General features: G+C 48.7%; 1 protein-coding gene across 1 annotated transcript in view; it reads right to left on the bottom strand.

Moving 5' to 3' along the window:
- Positions 1 to 10,399, bottom strand: part of Slc28a3 (solute carrier family 28 member 3) — a 53,258-nt gene extending 42,859 nt beyond the window's left edge. Inside the window, exon 1 of the mRNA XM_075969430.1 lies at positions 10,245 to 10,399. Within this exon, the coding sequence (XP_075825545.1) occupies positions 10,245 to 10,355 (111 nt within the window). The 5' untranslated portion in view covers positions 10,356 to 10,399. The remainder of the gene's footprint in view (positions 1 to 10,244) is intronic.
- Between the last annotated feature and the right edge of the window lie 4,292 nt (positions 10,400 to 14,691).

Here is a 14,691-nt window from a genome sequence, read left to right as displayed (position 1 = left end):
TATGCTGGGAACAGAATCGTGTGTGTGTGTGTGTGTGTGTGTGTGTGTGTGTGTGTGTGTGTATGCGCGCGCGTGTGCACACACACATACAGTGGTACTAGTTTGTCACTGGCGATAACCAAACAGTGACTTTCTGTTTGAGGTTCCTAGTATAATGCCTAGCACAGTGTCAGGGCTCAATAAACTCCTATTGAATTTGTAGGTCACACTTTAAGTCAAACAGTTTTGGCTCTCAGAAGCAAAGCAAAACAAAAACAAAGGTTTGAGGGCTGGAGAGATGGCTCAGCTGAGAGGATGCACAGTTTTTGTAGCCGCCTGGAGTTCGGCTCCTAGTGTCTACGTGATGGACCAGCCTGACTCCATCTCGAGTTAAAAGCCATTTTGTTATAAGGTCTGAGTAATGTCATTTCTATTTGCTGCAAATTTCAAGTTGACGGTGCTTTAAGCTGTTTCTGGAATCCGACATGCTCCCTACCCTATGGAGTTTGACTCGTACCTCCACCTACCCTATCCTGATAAGGCTTTCTGCCAAGGAATCTTAAGATATCTTGAGCTGTTCTGCCAGGATGATCTGCCAAATAAGTCTGCTGTCTGCTTCTGTAAAATTTGCTTGCCAAGTCCTATGTCACCAAATTCCTCTGAAAATCCCCAGTTTGTACTTTTTTTTTTTCCCTACAAAAGAGGCCTGAAAAGTTACCGCACACCACTCTCTCTAATCCCGCTTTGAGAAGCAGTCCTAGCCGTCGGGAGTAAAGCTGGCTTGGCTGACTTTAAACTGGGTGGCGGTTTTCATTCTCGCTCAGTGGGATCAGCACGTGCAGCATGGCTCACAACTGCCTGGAAGTCCAGCCCAGGGGGATCTGATGCTGCTGGCCTCTGTGGACACTTACATGTTCATACCCACGCACAGACATGTACATACTTCAAAGACAAAGGCCCGCATCACAGAAGCCAAAGACTGGAGGGCAGACTGTGAAGTCTGCAGGTCCTGCCTCAGTCATTCCCGGAAGTCACGGACGCTGTTCTGGGACAAGGTCACAAAGGCTCTATTTCAGGTACCGCCAAAGGACATAGGGCTGCATATGATCATTCTCGGTCCCTTCCCAGAGTATGAGCATCAGTCATAGTGAGGCCCTAAGCTGCTTCTGTGTGTCAGCCACCTCATCCAGGAAAGGGGTGGAATTGAAGTCACCAAAGACTGAGATCCTGGCTACTGCTATCTTCCATCTCTGATCTGAGTTTCAGGTGTGGGGACCTAAAGTCCCTGCTCACAAAGAACTTTTATATAGAAAATTCCAGATATGCACACCAATCCTCCCCCAACCCAATCTGACAAGTAACTCTTGTCAGATTAGCTTTCAGATCCCAGACTCCTCCTTCACCAAGGGTGTCTGGATGAGACTGGTTGGCAGGGACCCTGGAGTGGAGTTTCTGTGTGCTGCGAGGGAAAGCTAAAACCGGAACTCCTCTGGGTCCTGCCTGTCTTCTCTAGCTTTCTACAGCCCACCCTGATGGCTGTGGACGCGTGGTTCTGAAGCGCTCTACAGCCCACCCTGATGGTTGTGGACGCGTGGTTCTGAAGCACTCTACAGCCCACCCTGATGGCTGTGGACGCGTGGTTCTGAAGTGCTCTACAGCCCACCCTGATGGTTGTGGATGCGTGGTTCTGAAGCGCTCTACAGCCCACCCTGATGGCTGTGGACGCGTGGTTCTGAAGCGCTCTACAGCCCACCCTGATGGCTGTGGACGCGTGGCCCTCTGAGTCAGTCACAGCTGCTGGCCCTGAGGCTGACTAGGGATTGTCTTGATACTTGTATGTCAGTCCAGCTAAATTCAGGGATGGGTGACAAACTGGGGCCTGTGCCGTGTAATCCAAATGTAGATACCGCAGCCCCAAGAAGTCCCCTGGGCTCAGGAGGGCACCTCTCTCACCCAGCCTCTCCCTTTCCTTTGCCTGTGACCACTAGATGGCTAAAGTCTCTCTCTCTTCAGTAAGAAGTGGCAGAGATGACTCTGAACCTCAGCCCCACCCCCACCCTCCTGACCAGTACCCATATAAACATGTTCAGTACCCCTCCTGCACTCCGGGCAAACTATAAATATTACTCTTTGAGAAAAAATATATAAGTTTTTGAGGCCTAAAGGGCATTTATCAAGTAAGACAGTGCAACCAGCTCTGAGGTACCTTATATCCCCCTCCCACCCCCTCCTTCTAGTCTCTCTTCAAGACACAGGGCAGTCTTGTGAAAACACACCTGCAGCCACCAAGAAAGCTGGCAACCGAGCAGTCATGGAGGGCTAAATTACATTAAATCTCCCCCAGAAGACTGCTAGTATTTAACCTGTCTTTAAATTCCTTAATAGATCCAGAGTTGTCCAAAAAGGGCTTTGGAAGGGGTGTGTGTGTGTGTGTGTGTGTGTGTGTGTGTGTATGTGTGTGTGTGTGTAGCTGAAACCCACTTCCCTCCCTACTGTAAATTGAAACCAGGGCCTTTCCAGAGCTAGGCAAGTGCTCTTCCCAGCCCACAGGCTTAGAGAAGCTGCAGAAATCCTGGAACTGTCACATAGAGCACGTGACCCAGAAGACTAATTACAAAAAAGTTACTCAAGTCACCAGACAACTGAGAACAACAGCCAAATGGCAAAACCAATGAACTGCTCAGGAGGCAGAATCGAGTTCACCGCAAGTTCAAGGCTAGCCGGGTCAGTTAGGGCTACAAAGGAAGCCCCTGGGTCAAAAACACAAACAAGCTGGGCAGTGGTGGCACACGCCTTTAATCTGAGGATCTCTATGAGTTCAAGGCCAGCCTGGTTTACAGCGTGAGTTCCCTAAAGCGGTGCGGAGAAACCTGTCTCAAAAACACAAACCTAAACAACAAACAGACGAAACTCTAGCGATGAGTGGGTAATCTGTTTCCTAAAACTGCCACACTAGACTTTTAAAGTTCAATTTTAATAAAAAAAATGATGAGCCACATGAATAGATGAGATGGGTCATACTGAAGATGCTGGACTTACAAACATCTGGTATCTGTTCTCAGTGTGTTTGGAAAGCTAAAGGAAATTAGGCTTAAAAGAAGCCTCGAGTCTGTACTAGAAGAATATCCCAGAGAATATTAGTAGAGAGACTCAGAGGGCTGGGCACGCAGCTCCACCAGCGGAGTGTTTTCTTAGCACACTCAGAGGTCCTGGGTTCCAGCTAGGAACTCCAGGGCAGGTAACAGGGTCAGAAGTTCAAGGTCATCTTTAAATGCGTAGCAAGATCAAAGCCAGCTTGGGCTACCTGTCTCAAAAAATGGACTGTCTAAAAATCTGTGATTGGCCACGATGACACAGGCCTTTAATTGCAGCATTTGGAGGTGTAGGCAGGTAGATTTCTACGAGTTTAAAGCCAGCCTGGGCTACATAACGAGTTCCAGACCAGCCAGGGCTGCATAGTGACACCTCGTCTAGGCTGGCTGGATTTATGTTGACTTGACATAAGCTAGAGTCACAGTTAAGACACAATTTGATCCTCAATTAAGAAGATGCCTTCATAAAATCAGGCTGCAGACAAGCCTGTGGGACATTTTCTTAGTGATTGATGTGGGAGGGCCCAGACCATTGTGGGTGGGGCCACCCCAGGGTTGGTGGTCCTGGGTTCTATAAGAAAGCAGGCTGAGCAAGTCAGTAAGCAGCACCCTCCATGGCCTCTGCATCAGCTCCTGCCTCCAGCTCCTCCTGTTCGAGTTCCTACCCTGACTTCCTTCGATTATGAACAGTGACGTGGAAGTGTAAGCCAAGGAAACCCTTTCCTCCCTGGTCACGATGTCATCATAGTAATAGTAACCCTAACTAAGAGACTGTCTCAAAATAACCAAAGACAAAGCCACAAAACTTTTGAGATAAAGTAGGAGCTAGAGGGAAATTCGGAACTTGTAATGGCTTGCATTACAAAGAAGATCTTAAATCGTGAGCTGGAGAGATGGCTCAGCAGTTAAGAGCACTGGCTGCTCTTCCAGAGGACCCAGGTTTGACTCCCAGCAACCACATGGCAGCTCACAACTGTCTGTAGCTTCAACTGAGGGGGAATGGCACCCCTTTCTGGCCTCTGAGGCAAGGATGCACATGGCGCACAGACTTACATGCAAACACACACAAAATAAAAGTCAATCATAAAAAAGATCTTTAACCAATAATCTAACCATTCACAGAAAGAAACTAGAAAAAGAACAGCACACTGAATGGAAGGAAGAAGGAAAATGAGGGCTGAGGTCTGACTGTGACGGAATGCTTGCCTGACATGCAGAAGGACCTGGGCACAAGAAGCAAAGCAAATGGAAGAAAATCAGATGAGAATAAAGATAGTGAGAATAAAGAAACTAGAAAAATAGAGTAAGTAATAAAATCCAAAGTTGGTATTTTAAAAAGAACAAAATTGACAACTGTTCAGTAGGCTGACAAAAATAGAAACAAAATAGAAACACCTAGAGTCGGAGATGCAAGTGAGGGCACCGTAAGACAGAAATACAGAGCTAAAGGAAATCGTGAGCAATTGTGTCCGCTAGAATAGCTTGCCTATGTTCTCTGCCCAGGTCTTCGTCACCGGGAGCAAGAGCGCCTCTCTTAAGGAACTGTTTGGAAGTGTTTGAGCCTAGAAGGGCTGATCCCAAATGCTTTTCCTGAGGCCGCCATGGAAGGGATTTTGGTTTCGGTCTCTTGGGCTCTTTCTCCCTAAATGAAAGTTAGCATAGACACACTCATGCCTATTTTAGGAAACAGCAGAGTAGATATTTTAAAAACTTTCTTTACTAATATAAATAAATAAATAGATAGATAAAATGAACACGAAGATGAGCGGGGACATGTTGACATGTTATGGCAGAGGGGAGGAGGTAGAGAAGGGAGGTCAAGAGAATTGTGTGTGTGTGTGTGTGAAACTGCCAAAGATTAAACAAAAAGTATTAAGAAAACTCCCTTTACCAGAAGTCACTGGTCAGGAGCCAGAGGATCTTAAGTTTAAGGCTAGCCTGGTCTACAGAGTAAGTTCCAGGACAGCCAGGGCTACACAGAGAAACCCTGTCTCCAAAACAAACAAACAAAGATAGAAACAAGAAAAGCAAATCATTCTTCCACATTTTATGCATTTTAATTCAAGTGTGGAGTCAAGCTTGTCCTGAGCCCCAAGACAAACCCCCGAGTACCTGCACACGACCCGTTAGGATAGGGTGCACCCCTCCTCTCTGCTGTGTGATTCCACCCAGCGTGAACTCATCTGCACCTGCTCCCCAGCTGCTCTCCTCCCAGCAGAACTCACTCTCCAGCCATCTCTGCCTTTGGGACTCTGCTGAGCAGGCTTCCCAAACCTGCCTGGCTGGGTCCATGGCTCATTCACTGAGTCATTCAGGCCCTGCTCGGTGTTTGGATTTCCCGACTCTGGTCCAGCCCCAAGCCTTGCCTAAGCGGGTCCCACCCAGCGGACTTTTGCTTGTGTTTTGTTGTTGTTTGTGAGGCTGGGCACGGAACTCAGGCCTTGTGTGTGTCAGGCAAGCCTTCAACCACGAACCACAGGTCCATCCACGTAGCTCAGACTGACCCCAGCGTCTGAGTGCGGGGACTGAGGACTCGCACAACCACACCTGGCTCAGCTGACTTCAGAGCAAGCGTTGGGTGCGTAGGGTCTGAGGTCGGCTGTGGCAAGGCTGATGCTCCCACACAGGAGGAAGGAAGCTGAATTAGGGTGCTAATGGACTCCTTTTAATAAACGTGATCTGTCAAAACTTTGCCTAGAATGTCACCTTTGGAAATTGAGCACTGTGTGGCTTCCCTGTGTCAACCTCGCTCGTCTTCTCCTGATTGTCTCCCATTTCCTCTGAATTTGGAGAAATCTTTCTGTTTTCCTATTCCAGAAACTGTACCAGGTATGGACACTTGACAGACATGTTTATGGAGTGGGGGAAAGATGGTCTTTAAAGAAAGAGAGGGTCGGAAACAACTTCCTGTTTGCAGTGTACATTAAACTCAGTTCCTGGGGAACTAGAGACCTCAGTGAGATGGAACCCAGGACCCTGTGCAGGCTAAGTAAGCATTAAACCACTGAGCTATAGAAGAGCCCACAGTCTGCCTCTCTTCCCTCCCTCCCTCCCTCCCTTCCTCCCTCCCTCCCTCCTTTCTTTCTGAAAAATTTTTTAGATAGGATTATACCATATTGTCTAGGTTGACCTCAAATTCATCATGATCCTCCCACTCCCAAATACCGGGATTTGCCTGTGGCGCCATGCCCATTTAAACTACATGTCTACTTTTGAGACTCATTCACTCGAAAGATCCCCCTGTGTGACACAGGCTGGTCTGGAACTTGCTCTTAACTCAGGATAGTCTTTACACGTGTGATTTTCTATCCCGGTCTCCCGAGTATGACAATTATAGCCTTGGGTCACCACATACATAAAAAATAACTTTCTATTTATTTACTTGTGTGTGTGTGTGTGTGTGTGTGGTCAGAGGACAACTTGCTTGTGTCACTTTTCTCCTACCATGGATGGAACTTAGTCACCAGGGGTGGCAGCAGCCCCCTTTTACTGCTGAGCCGTCTCTCTGGCCCCTTCAGTTCACATCGCGCTGTTAGAGTGTGGTTAAATCTACAGAGGGAGGCTGTTTACCCCGGCAAGGGCTCGTCACTTTCTGCTCACCTCATCTCACCCGGGTGAGCCCGGAGGCTGGCCTATACTGTCTAGCTCTGTGTAAAGCTAGACGAGTATAGGCCAGCCTATACAACAACAAAATTGCCTGATGATGCATTTCTCAGTGTGCTGTGTTAATTGATAATTGTATAATTGTATTGCTACACACCCACCAGAGTGGCCGAACTTACACAGCCAACTGAAAACCGGTGAAGCCATGGAGGAGAAGCAAGAACGCACACCCTTCTGATGGCTCTAAATTGGCGCAATCACGTAGGAAGCCAGTTTGGCCTTATTAGTGGAAGTTGAAAGTGTCTGGGCTCAGTTAGAAGACGGCTTGCTCAGCATGCACAAATGTCCTCCCTCTGGTTCCCAGGCCCACCTAATCCAGGCATGCTGCACATACACCCTCCATCCCAGCCTCAGGAAGTAGAGGTAGGAGGATCATAAATTCAAGGCACACAGAGTTGGAAGCTAGCCTGGGCTACGTGAGACCCTGCTTCAAGACAAAACCAAAACCCAAACCACCAAGGCAGCAACAACAAACAGTACAGATGTATTTCAATGTCGTGAGCTCGCCATTCCACTCCTGAGCACGACCTGGGTGTTCCAGGAGGGTGTACAAGTGTGCCCAGTCCTACACTGATTGTAGAAGGGCCAAGAAAATTCCGAGCGTGATAATGCACGTGGCCATTCATAGTAATATTTATGGGACAGAGAACTTATGTCAGTGCGGCCGTGGGGACTGAAGAGCAGTCCACAACACCACAGTGACTCTTAGGAAACCCCCCAAAGACCGGAACAAAACCTTCACTCTGCCTGATTTTCACATACATGTGATGACAGCGAAAGATGTGTTTCGCATTTCTGGTTGTAAGGTTTAAAAGCAGCATGGATGCTGTATGGGATCCATAGCTAGAGGTTAAAGGGTCAGCAACAGGGAGGGCTTGGCCTGGATCAGCTCTGTGTGGGACTGGCGATCCTGGGGCCTGCTCCTCCCATCTTCTCTGCCTTTCAGCATTCTTTCTACTGACCCTGCAGCTCTTTCTCGGCTGCCCTCAACCCTGCCTGGGACTGCTCAGCTGCCCTAGAGGCTCTTCCTGCTTCCTTCTCCGAATCCTCCAGCTTCTCCATTCTTTGAGCCTCAGTGGATTTACACCTTGGTGGAGACCCTTGGAATCTTAACCACAGGCCTCCGATGGAATTCATTCCTTCCTCGAACCAACCTTACTCTGGATGTCCTTGCTAAACGAAAGGAATCTCTGACATCCTGGGCCAGACAGCTTCACTTTCCACTACCACAACACCAAGTGCCCTTGCTGTTGTTACGTTCATGCCGTGAGCCAGCCATGTTTTTTCACAAATACGTGTGTGTTACGCGTACTTTTTTATATTTGTGCATTGGACTTTCTCAACAGTCCCGACGCACGTAGCATTCTGATCCTGTCTAAACAGGAAAACTGGAAGTTCAGCGGGAGAACCCTTCACACCCTGTCCACACCTTGAGTCTTCACCCTGGAGGGGTTCATTCCTTGTCAGTCCCGGAGACTGCAGTACCCGCGCCCTGTGTGTGTGGCCTGGCCTCCTCCCTGGAGCCCCACTCACAAGTCCGTCCTTCAGTGTGGTCACAAGATGTATCTTTAAATCAATGGAGATTTCCTCTTGAGCACTTTAGCTCATGGAGACCTCATCATCCGGTGTCGCCGGCCTCCTCAACGCCCTGTGCTCCTGCCTACCTCCATGGCAGACTTGCAATCCTCATACGCCCCAGACAGCTCTTTGCCTCTGACGCTCCACTGACCCCCTTCCTGCTCCTCAGATGGCCCCACCTGAAGTCCTCACGTCCTCTACCGTGCCCTCGTGGCTCCCAGGAGGTTCAGCTCCAACTTTGCCCTCATTTTCACGTCATTCTCTTCTGTTGCATCTTTCTGGAGGTTCTGCCCGGCTCTGCTTCTTGAGGGCAAAAGCTATGGCCGTCTGCTTGAGCTAGCCTTCCCTCTTAGTGCTGGCCATATTTGGGGGGGGGGGAGCTAATGGTTTTGCCTAGTAAATACAGGTGTACAAAAAGCCCCCAAACCCTGGTAAAACAAACTTGGGAAGGAGTAATTTGAATTCTGTTTGCCAGGGATGGTGTCTGTGCTGTGAGAGAACAGGAAGGATTAAAAAAAAAATGGAGCCCCCAGTGCACATTCTGTCACCAGCCGCTGGTGACACAGACGTTCTGCAGAGCCCTTCTGCTTAAATCACGGCTACGTGCACTCTGACTGTATCCTGCACCAACCTTGTTTTCTTCTGAATGGCAGCTCCCATGTTTAAAGCCCCTTCCCTTTGTGCTTATGCCAGTGACGCCTATGAATGTGTCCTACTGAGGGTTCTAAGGGAAGAGCAGACAGTCTCTACATGCGGCCCACGGATTTCCCTCCCACGCACACTCAGGGATGAGACCCGAGCCAGTCCACCAGCGGAGAAGTCCGCATAAAGAAACACCAAAACACAACGCTTATCTTCCATTAACTGGCCATCTAGTTCTTGTCGCTGCGATGATCTACCGTCCCTAAAGCCCAGCCCCTAGTCTTTTCTGGTCGCTTCTACGGTACACAGCCACAGGATAAAACGGTACACGGCCCCGGAGTTCGCACACCACTCCTGTAGACGCTTCACCTCTTTTCTTCTGGGACACCGTGCATGTCAAAATTAAAATACTAATACAAGCTATATTCCTTTCCCCTCTTCGAACCAACCTGTCTTTTATCAGTTTAATTTGCAGGCCTCCTCCTACCTATAAACCATGGGATGGGCGGCATAGTGACTGTTGACAATCAGATCAGGGCTTCCGGAACTTACAGGAACTTGGCGGAGGAAGAGAGCAAGCTCACGCCAACAAGCACGCTTGCCTCCCCCATATTGTGCTAGCTCCAAAAGTGTATTCTGCTCGTGAGGTGACCGTGGAGCCCAAGGATTACTGAGTCCTGCTCAGGTAGGCTTCCTGTCTTTCAAAGCTCTCGGTGCCCAGTGCCAAATAAGGAGGACTCAAGCCCAGGTTCCCAGGAGACAGAGCATTGAAGCAAGCTCAGGGACTGGCCTCGCTCCCTGGCCACCTGTGGCACCCAGCCCCGAGACTAGGAGTATTAATCACTCAGTTCTTGGCTGAGGACACAGATTTGCGTAAGTAGGCTGTCCTGGGCAGGCTCCTGGGCTACATTCCACCCGGGCTCAGGACCCATTCACGTTTCTGCTACCTCCCCTGAGGTCTGAGGCCCCTGCTCTTCCCCTGTCCAGATCTTGGGGGGAGGATCCTAAGGGTAAATCCTGAAGCTTGGTGAGTCCAGGGGCAAAAAGGGAGGAGGGTAGCACTTGTTTCCCCAGTGACGAGAGCAGTCCAGATCAGCAGGAGACCTTGAGAGACACTTCAGGTTTACCAACCTGGAGTCCAAGTCGGGGGTGGGGGAAATAAAGGGCTTAAAGCGTACCCATTACAGAATTAACATTCTCGCTGTGGCTCAGGGAGTCCACGGCTCCTGTTACTGAACTTGTCAGACATGAAGACAGCAGGTTCCCTGGTCCCCCTTCAGCCCTGCTCACCTGGAAGGCTGCATTGCTCCGTCCTTGGTTGCCCGGGGCTGTTGGCCTCAGCTCCAAGCTCACTTCGGGGCCACTGGGCTCAGCATTCTTTCCCTGTTCTGACCTGGACATCCTCTGCCTGAGAGTGAACACTGCCTCTGCTATGCCACGGGGCCACCTGCTGCTGCCTCAGTTTGGAAACCCTTCCAGCAACCTTTTAAATGATTTGAGCTGGAACCTGCTTGGGGTGGGGCAGGCGGGGCGGGCAGGAGGGCGGGGTGAAGCCTCTCTTTGAGCACGCCCACCCCCTTCCTCTTTCCAGGGATGGCCAGCATTGACTTTCCATCACAAATGGGAACCTCCGTTTACTCTGTAGCCCTTTGCAAAATCGTCTACTTCCTGTGGATGGCGTTGGGGCCTAGGCAGGTGTTGCTGCATCAATGCCAGGCACTCAGGCACGTGATAGGTACACTATCAAGAAAGACAGTAAAAGGATGAGGAGAATCAGGTGCAGGTCTGGCCTGAAAAGTTTTTCACTGCCCCCTGCTTCGGACTGAGGATTTCAAAACCCCAAGAACAGAAATGCAGAGGTGTTGCCACCTGTGTGGAAGGGGACTGACTGTTCCCTCCCTGATAATACCCTTCCTAGTGTTTTAAAGGAACCACTCACTGTATAGCTTCTTCCTCTTTTCCCTTTTCCTTTTTTGATTCTTCTCCTCCTCCATTAGTCTTTTTTTGTTTTGTTTTGTTTTTTCTTTCGAGACAGGGTTTCTCTATAGCTTTGGAGTCTGTCCAAGCCTGTCCTGGAACTAGATCTTGTAGACCAGGTTGGCCTTGAACTCACAGAGATCACTTGCCTCTGTCCAGTGCTGGATTAAAGGCGTGCACCACCACCGCCCAGCTTCCTCCATTACTCTTATCATGTAGTTTCTCAAGAGTGTAAAACTAGAATTATAAAATTTAATACTGTCCGGTGGTGGTGGTGCACACCTTTAATCCCAGCACTTGGGAGGCAGAGGCAGGCAGATCTCTGTGAGTGCAAGGCCAGCCTGGTCTACAGAGCGAGTTCCAGCACGGGCACCAAAGCTACACAGAGAAACCCTGTCTTGAAAAAGCAAAATAAAAATAAAATTTAATACTGGGAGCCGGGTGGTGGTGGCACACACCTTTAATCCCAGCACTTGGGAGGCAGAGGCAGGAGGATCTCTGTGAGTTCGAGACCAGCCTGGTCTACAGAGCTAGTTCCAGGACAGGCTCCAAAGCCACAGAGAAACCCTGTCTCGCAAAACCAAAAAAAAAAAAAAAATTAATACTGGGAGACAGTGGACATAAGAATTGGAGAGAAACTCTTCCTAGAGGCCATATATAGACGGAGTTTTATGAATTGTTGATAAATTGTCCTTTGCATGTTGCTGGTTTTTCTAAGGAGTTTTTCTAAGTGGCTTTTATTTTCACTGATAGACCCTAGATAATGCTTAGGGGATCATCCGAACTTATTGTGTAGCTTCAGTTCCTGGCTGCCCCTTTCTCAAGTCATCAAACTGCAGTCTAAGAGCTAAATTTAACTTACTGTCCATTTTCAGATGGCCTAAGAGTTAAGAGTGTGTTTTAATCATTGAATAATTGAAAAATAGTTAAAGAGAAGAAAATTTCACTATTTTTATTTTAAATCATTTTTTTAGACTTGAACACCAAGTACTGGGTTTTACCCTTGCACCCTTATATACATGTGTCCTCGGGTGTCCTGGTTGATTGCTGGCGTGGTTTGAATGTAATTGGCCCCCATAATCTCATAGGGAGTGGCACTATTAGGAGGTGTGGCTTTGTTGGAGTGGGTGTGGCCTTGTTGGAGGAAGTGTGTCACTGTGGGGTAGGCTTTGAGGTTTCCTATGCTCAGGATACTGCCCCAGTGTCTCAATTGACTTCCTAACGCCTACAAGGTGTAGGGACTCTCGCTATGTTCCTGCAGCACCATGTCTGCCTACACGCCGCCTTGATCCCCACCTTGATGAGAATGGACCAAACCTGTAAGGGAGCCCCCTCAATTAAATATTTTCTTTAATAAGAGTTGCCATGATCATGGTGTCTCTCATAACAATAAAAACCCTAACTAAGACAGTTACCTTCCCCCCAGGGCCTCATTGCGCCATCCACCCTCCAGCTGATTGCCGTCCTTTCTCCAGTTAGCTTTCTCTTGAATTTTCTATTACATATAGGGAAGAATATTTTATGACACATGAAAGTCATATGAGATTCTAATTTTAAGCTGGGTGTGGCAGCATACTCTTGTAGCCTTGGCGTTGGGAGGCAGAGACAGGGTAGCTGCAAGCTTGTGGCCAACATGGTCTGGACAGCGCATTTCAGCTCAGCCAGAGTCGGTAGTAAAACCATCTTAGGAGAAAAAAAGGAGCAGGAAGATGGGAGAGTTGATCAAAGTACTTTAGGCTAAGTCTAAGGACCCTGCTTAGGTCTTGGGGATGTTGGAAGAAGAGAAACAACCCCTGAAAACTGTCTTCTGACCTATCACCCCGGTTCTCAGTCTCCTTCCCCCCTCAATAATGAAGTCTTTTTAAAAACTAAAATTGAAGTGTCCAAAATCGTTCGCCTGGAACCCGAGCATGCCCGTTTGCTGCATTGTTTAGGGTTGCTGTATGACAACTGCAGTCAGGTGACTGATGGCTGACATTCTTGCAACTCTCTGTTAAATGCGACAGTCCTGATGTTAGGTTTGTAACACAGTGGTAGGACTTTTGGACAGTGAGCAAAAGGCCCTGGGTTCAATCCCCAGTCGGAGCAGTAGGCCATAATACAGTGTGTTCTCTGCCCATTGGCTAAAGACATGATACATGGATATGTCTGAGCCTATCCTCTGGCAATAGAGAGGAGTGTACAGTTTGATTATAAAATACAGTGCATTGGATATAGTGGGGCACACCAGAGAGATGGTAGAGAGGACTGTGAGCTCACGATCAAATGGGGCTGTGTCCCAAGACCTTATCTCACCCCCTGACACACACAGTGATCACCGCTTCTCATTCCCAACCACACCATGAAAACTTGCAACCTGAGGAAGGGGCATATACAACCATGACCCTAGCATGCTTCAAATGGTCCCGTCCAGATGACAGGTTATCTCATATGCAATCTGGAGCCTGTGCAGATTTAACTCAGAACTGATGGGAGCCCATTGTTGAAACCAGTGCTGATTGGGTTTCTGGGGGTATCACCTGAGAGGGGTGCCTTGCTGTGAGCGAGTGTGGCTTGTTTTTCTCACTCTGAAAACAAGCCATGCAATTGGAAAAAGAGATGGAAGTCTTCCCAGTTTTCTAGGAGCGTTTATTCCTCTAGAGTCATGGCAAGTCCTGCTTGGTTAGGAATAGCTGCGTCTCTCAACCCCTCTGGACAGTTTTCATCTCAGAGTCCTCCAACCTCATTTTTTTGTTTGTTTGTTTTTGAGATTGGGTTTCTTTGTGCAGCTTGGGCTGTCCTGGAACTCTCTCTGTAGACCAGGCTGGCCTCAGAGATCTGCCTGCCTCTGTCTCCCGAGTGCTGGGACTAAAGGCATGCACTGCCATCACCAGATAGCCCAATCTCATTTTTAAACCTTGAAAGCACCATGTAGCAACCAAACCAGTGGATATTTTTTTTAACCAGTGGGCTTTTTAATCAATCGATAACTATGCCCTTTGCCTCACGATGGCTGAGGATCCCTGTGTGTGTCCACCGAAACCAACCTTTGCACTGGAAGCACAAAAGCAAACCCAGAGAACACACTCTTCTTCCTGCCCGTGTCACTCTGTGACCAAGTCACTCTTTGTGAAGGCGTTTTCAAAAGAAAAAATAAAGTAAGGCTACTGTATGTACCATGTGTGCCGTGATGAGCGGGGGGGGGGGGGGGGGGGCGTCAGGGCTGCATTGCTGCCATATTTGCCTCTGCTGTTCTCGGGTCTCCTCACCTGGCACACACCATCAGGATGTGCAGGATGAAGAACCTTATTAACAGTAATATCGACACTGAAGTTAGAATAAAATGCACCGGGTGTGTTGGTACATGCCCGTGACCCACACATTCGGGAAGCCGAAACAAGGAAGATCATGAGTTCTGAGACTAAACTGGGCTTCACAGTGAGATTTTGTCTCAAAAACAGTGCTCCCGCATGGTTTATAAATTGCATAACCTCACCCACTTTAAATTTCCAGGTTACCCAGCGGCTGAGGTGTCGTTATTTGGGGAGAAAGCTGCTTGGATGTGTAGAGAATGTGCTGGCATGTATGAGGCTGTGCCTTCAGCCTCTAGCCGACAACCAACCAACCAACCAACCAACCAACCAACCAACCAACAAAAAACAACTTTGAGAAAAAAGGAAATATATGTTTTAGACTGGACCACCTCCAGGCTTTACTCAGCAGCAGAGTCAACGCATCTGGGCTTCCCTGCTCACTGCACACGCTGCCACCAGGTCCCAGG

Source organism: Microtus pennsylvanicus, chromosome 4 (assembly GCF_037038515.1).
Source record: "Microtus pennsylvanicus isolate mMicPen1 chromosome 4, mMicPen1.hap1, whole genome shotgun sequence".
In the NCBI taxonomy this organism is placed as follows: domain Eukaryota; kingdom Metazoa; phylum Chordata; class Mammalia; order Rodentia; family Cricetidae; genus Microtus; species Microtus pennsylvanicus.
Note: the sequence above shows the minus strand (reverse complement) of the source record. Positions and strands in the feature narration are given on the sequence as shown.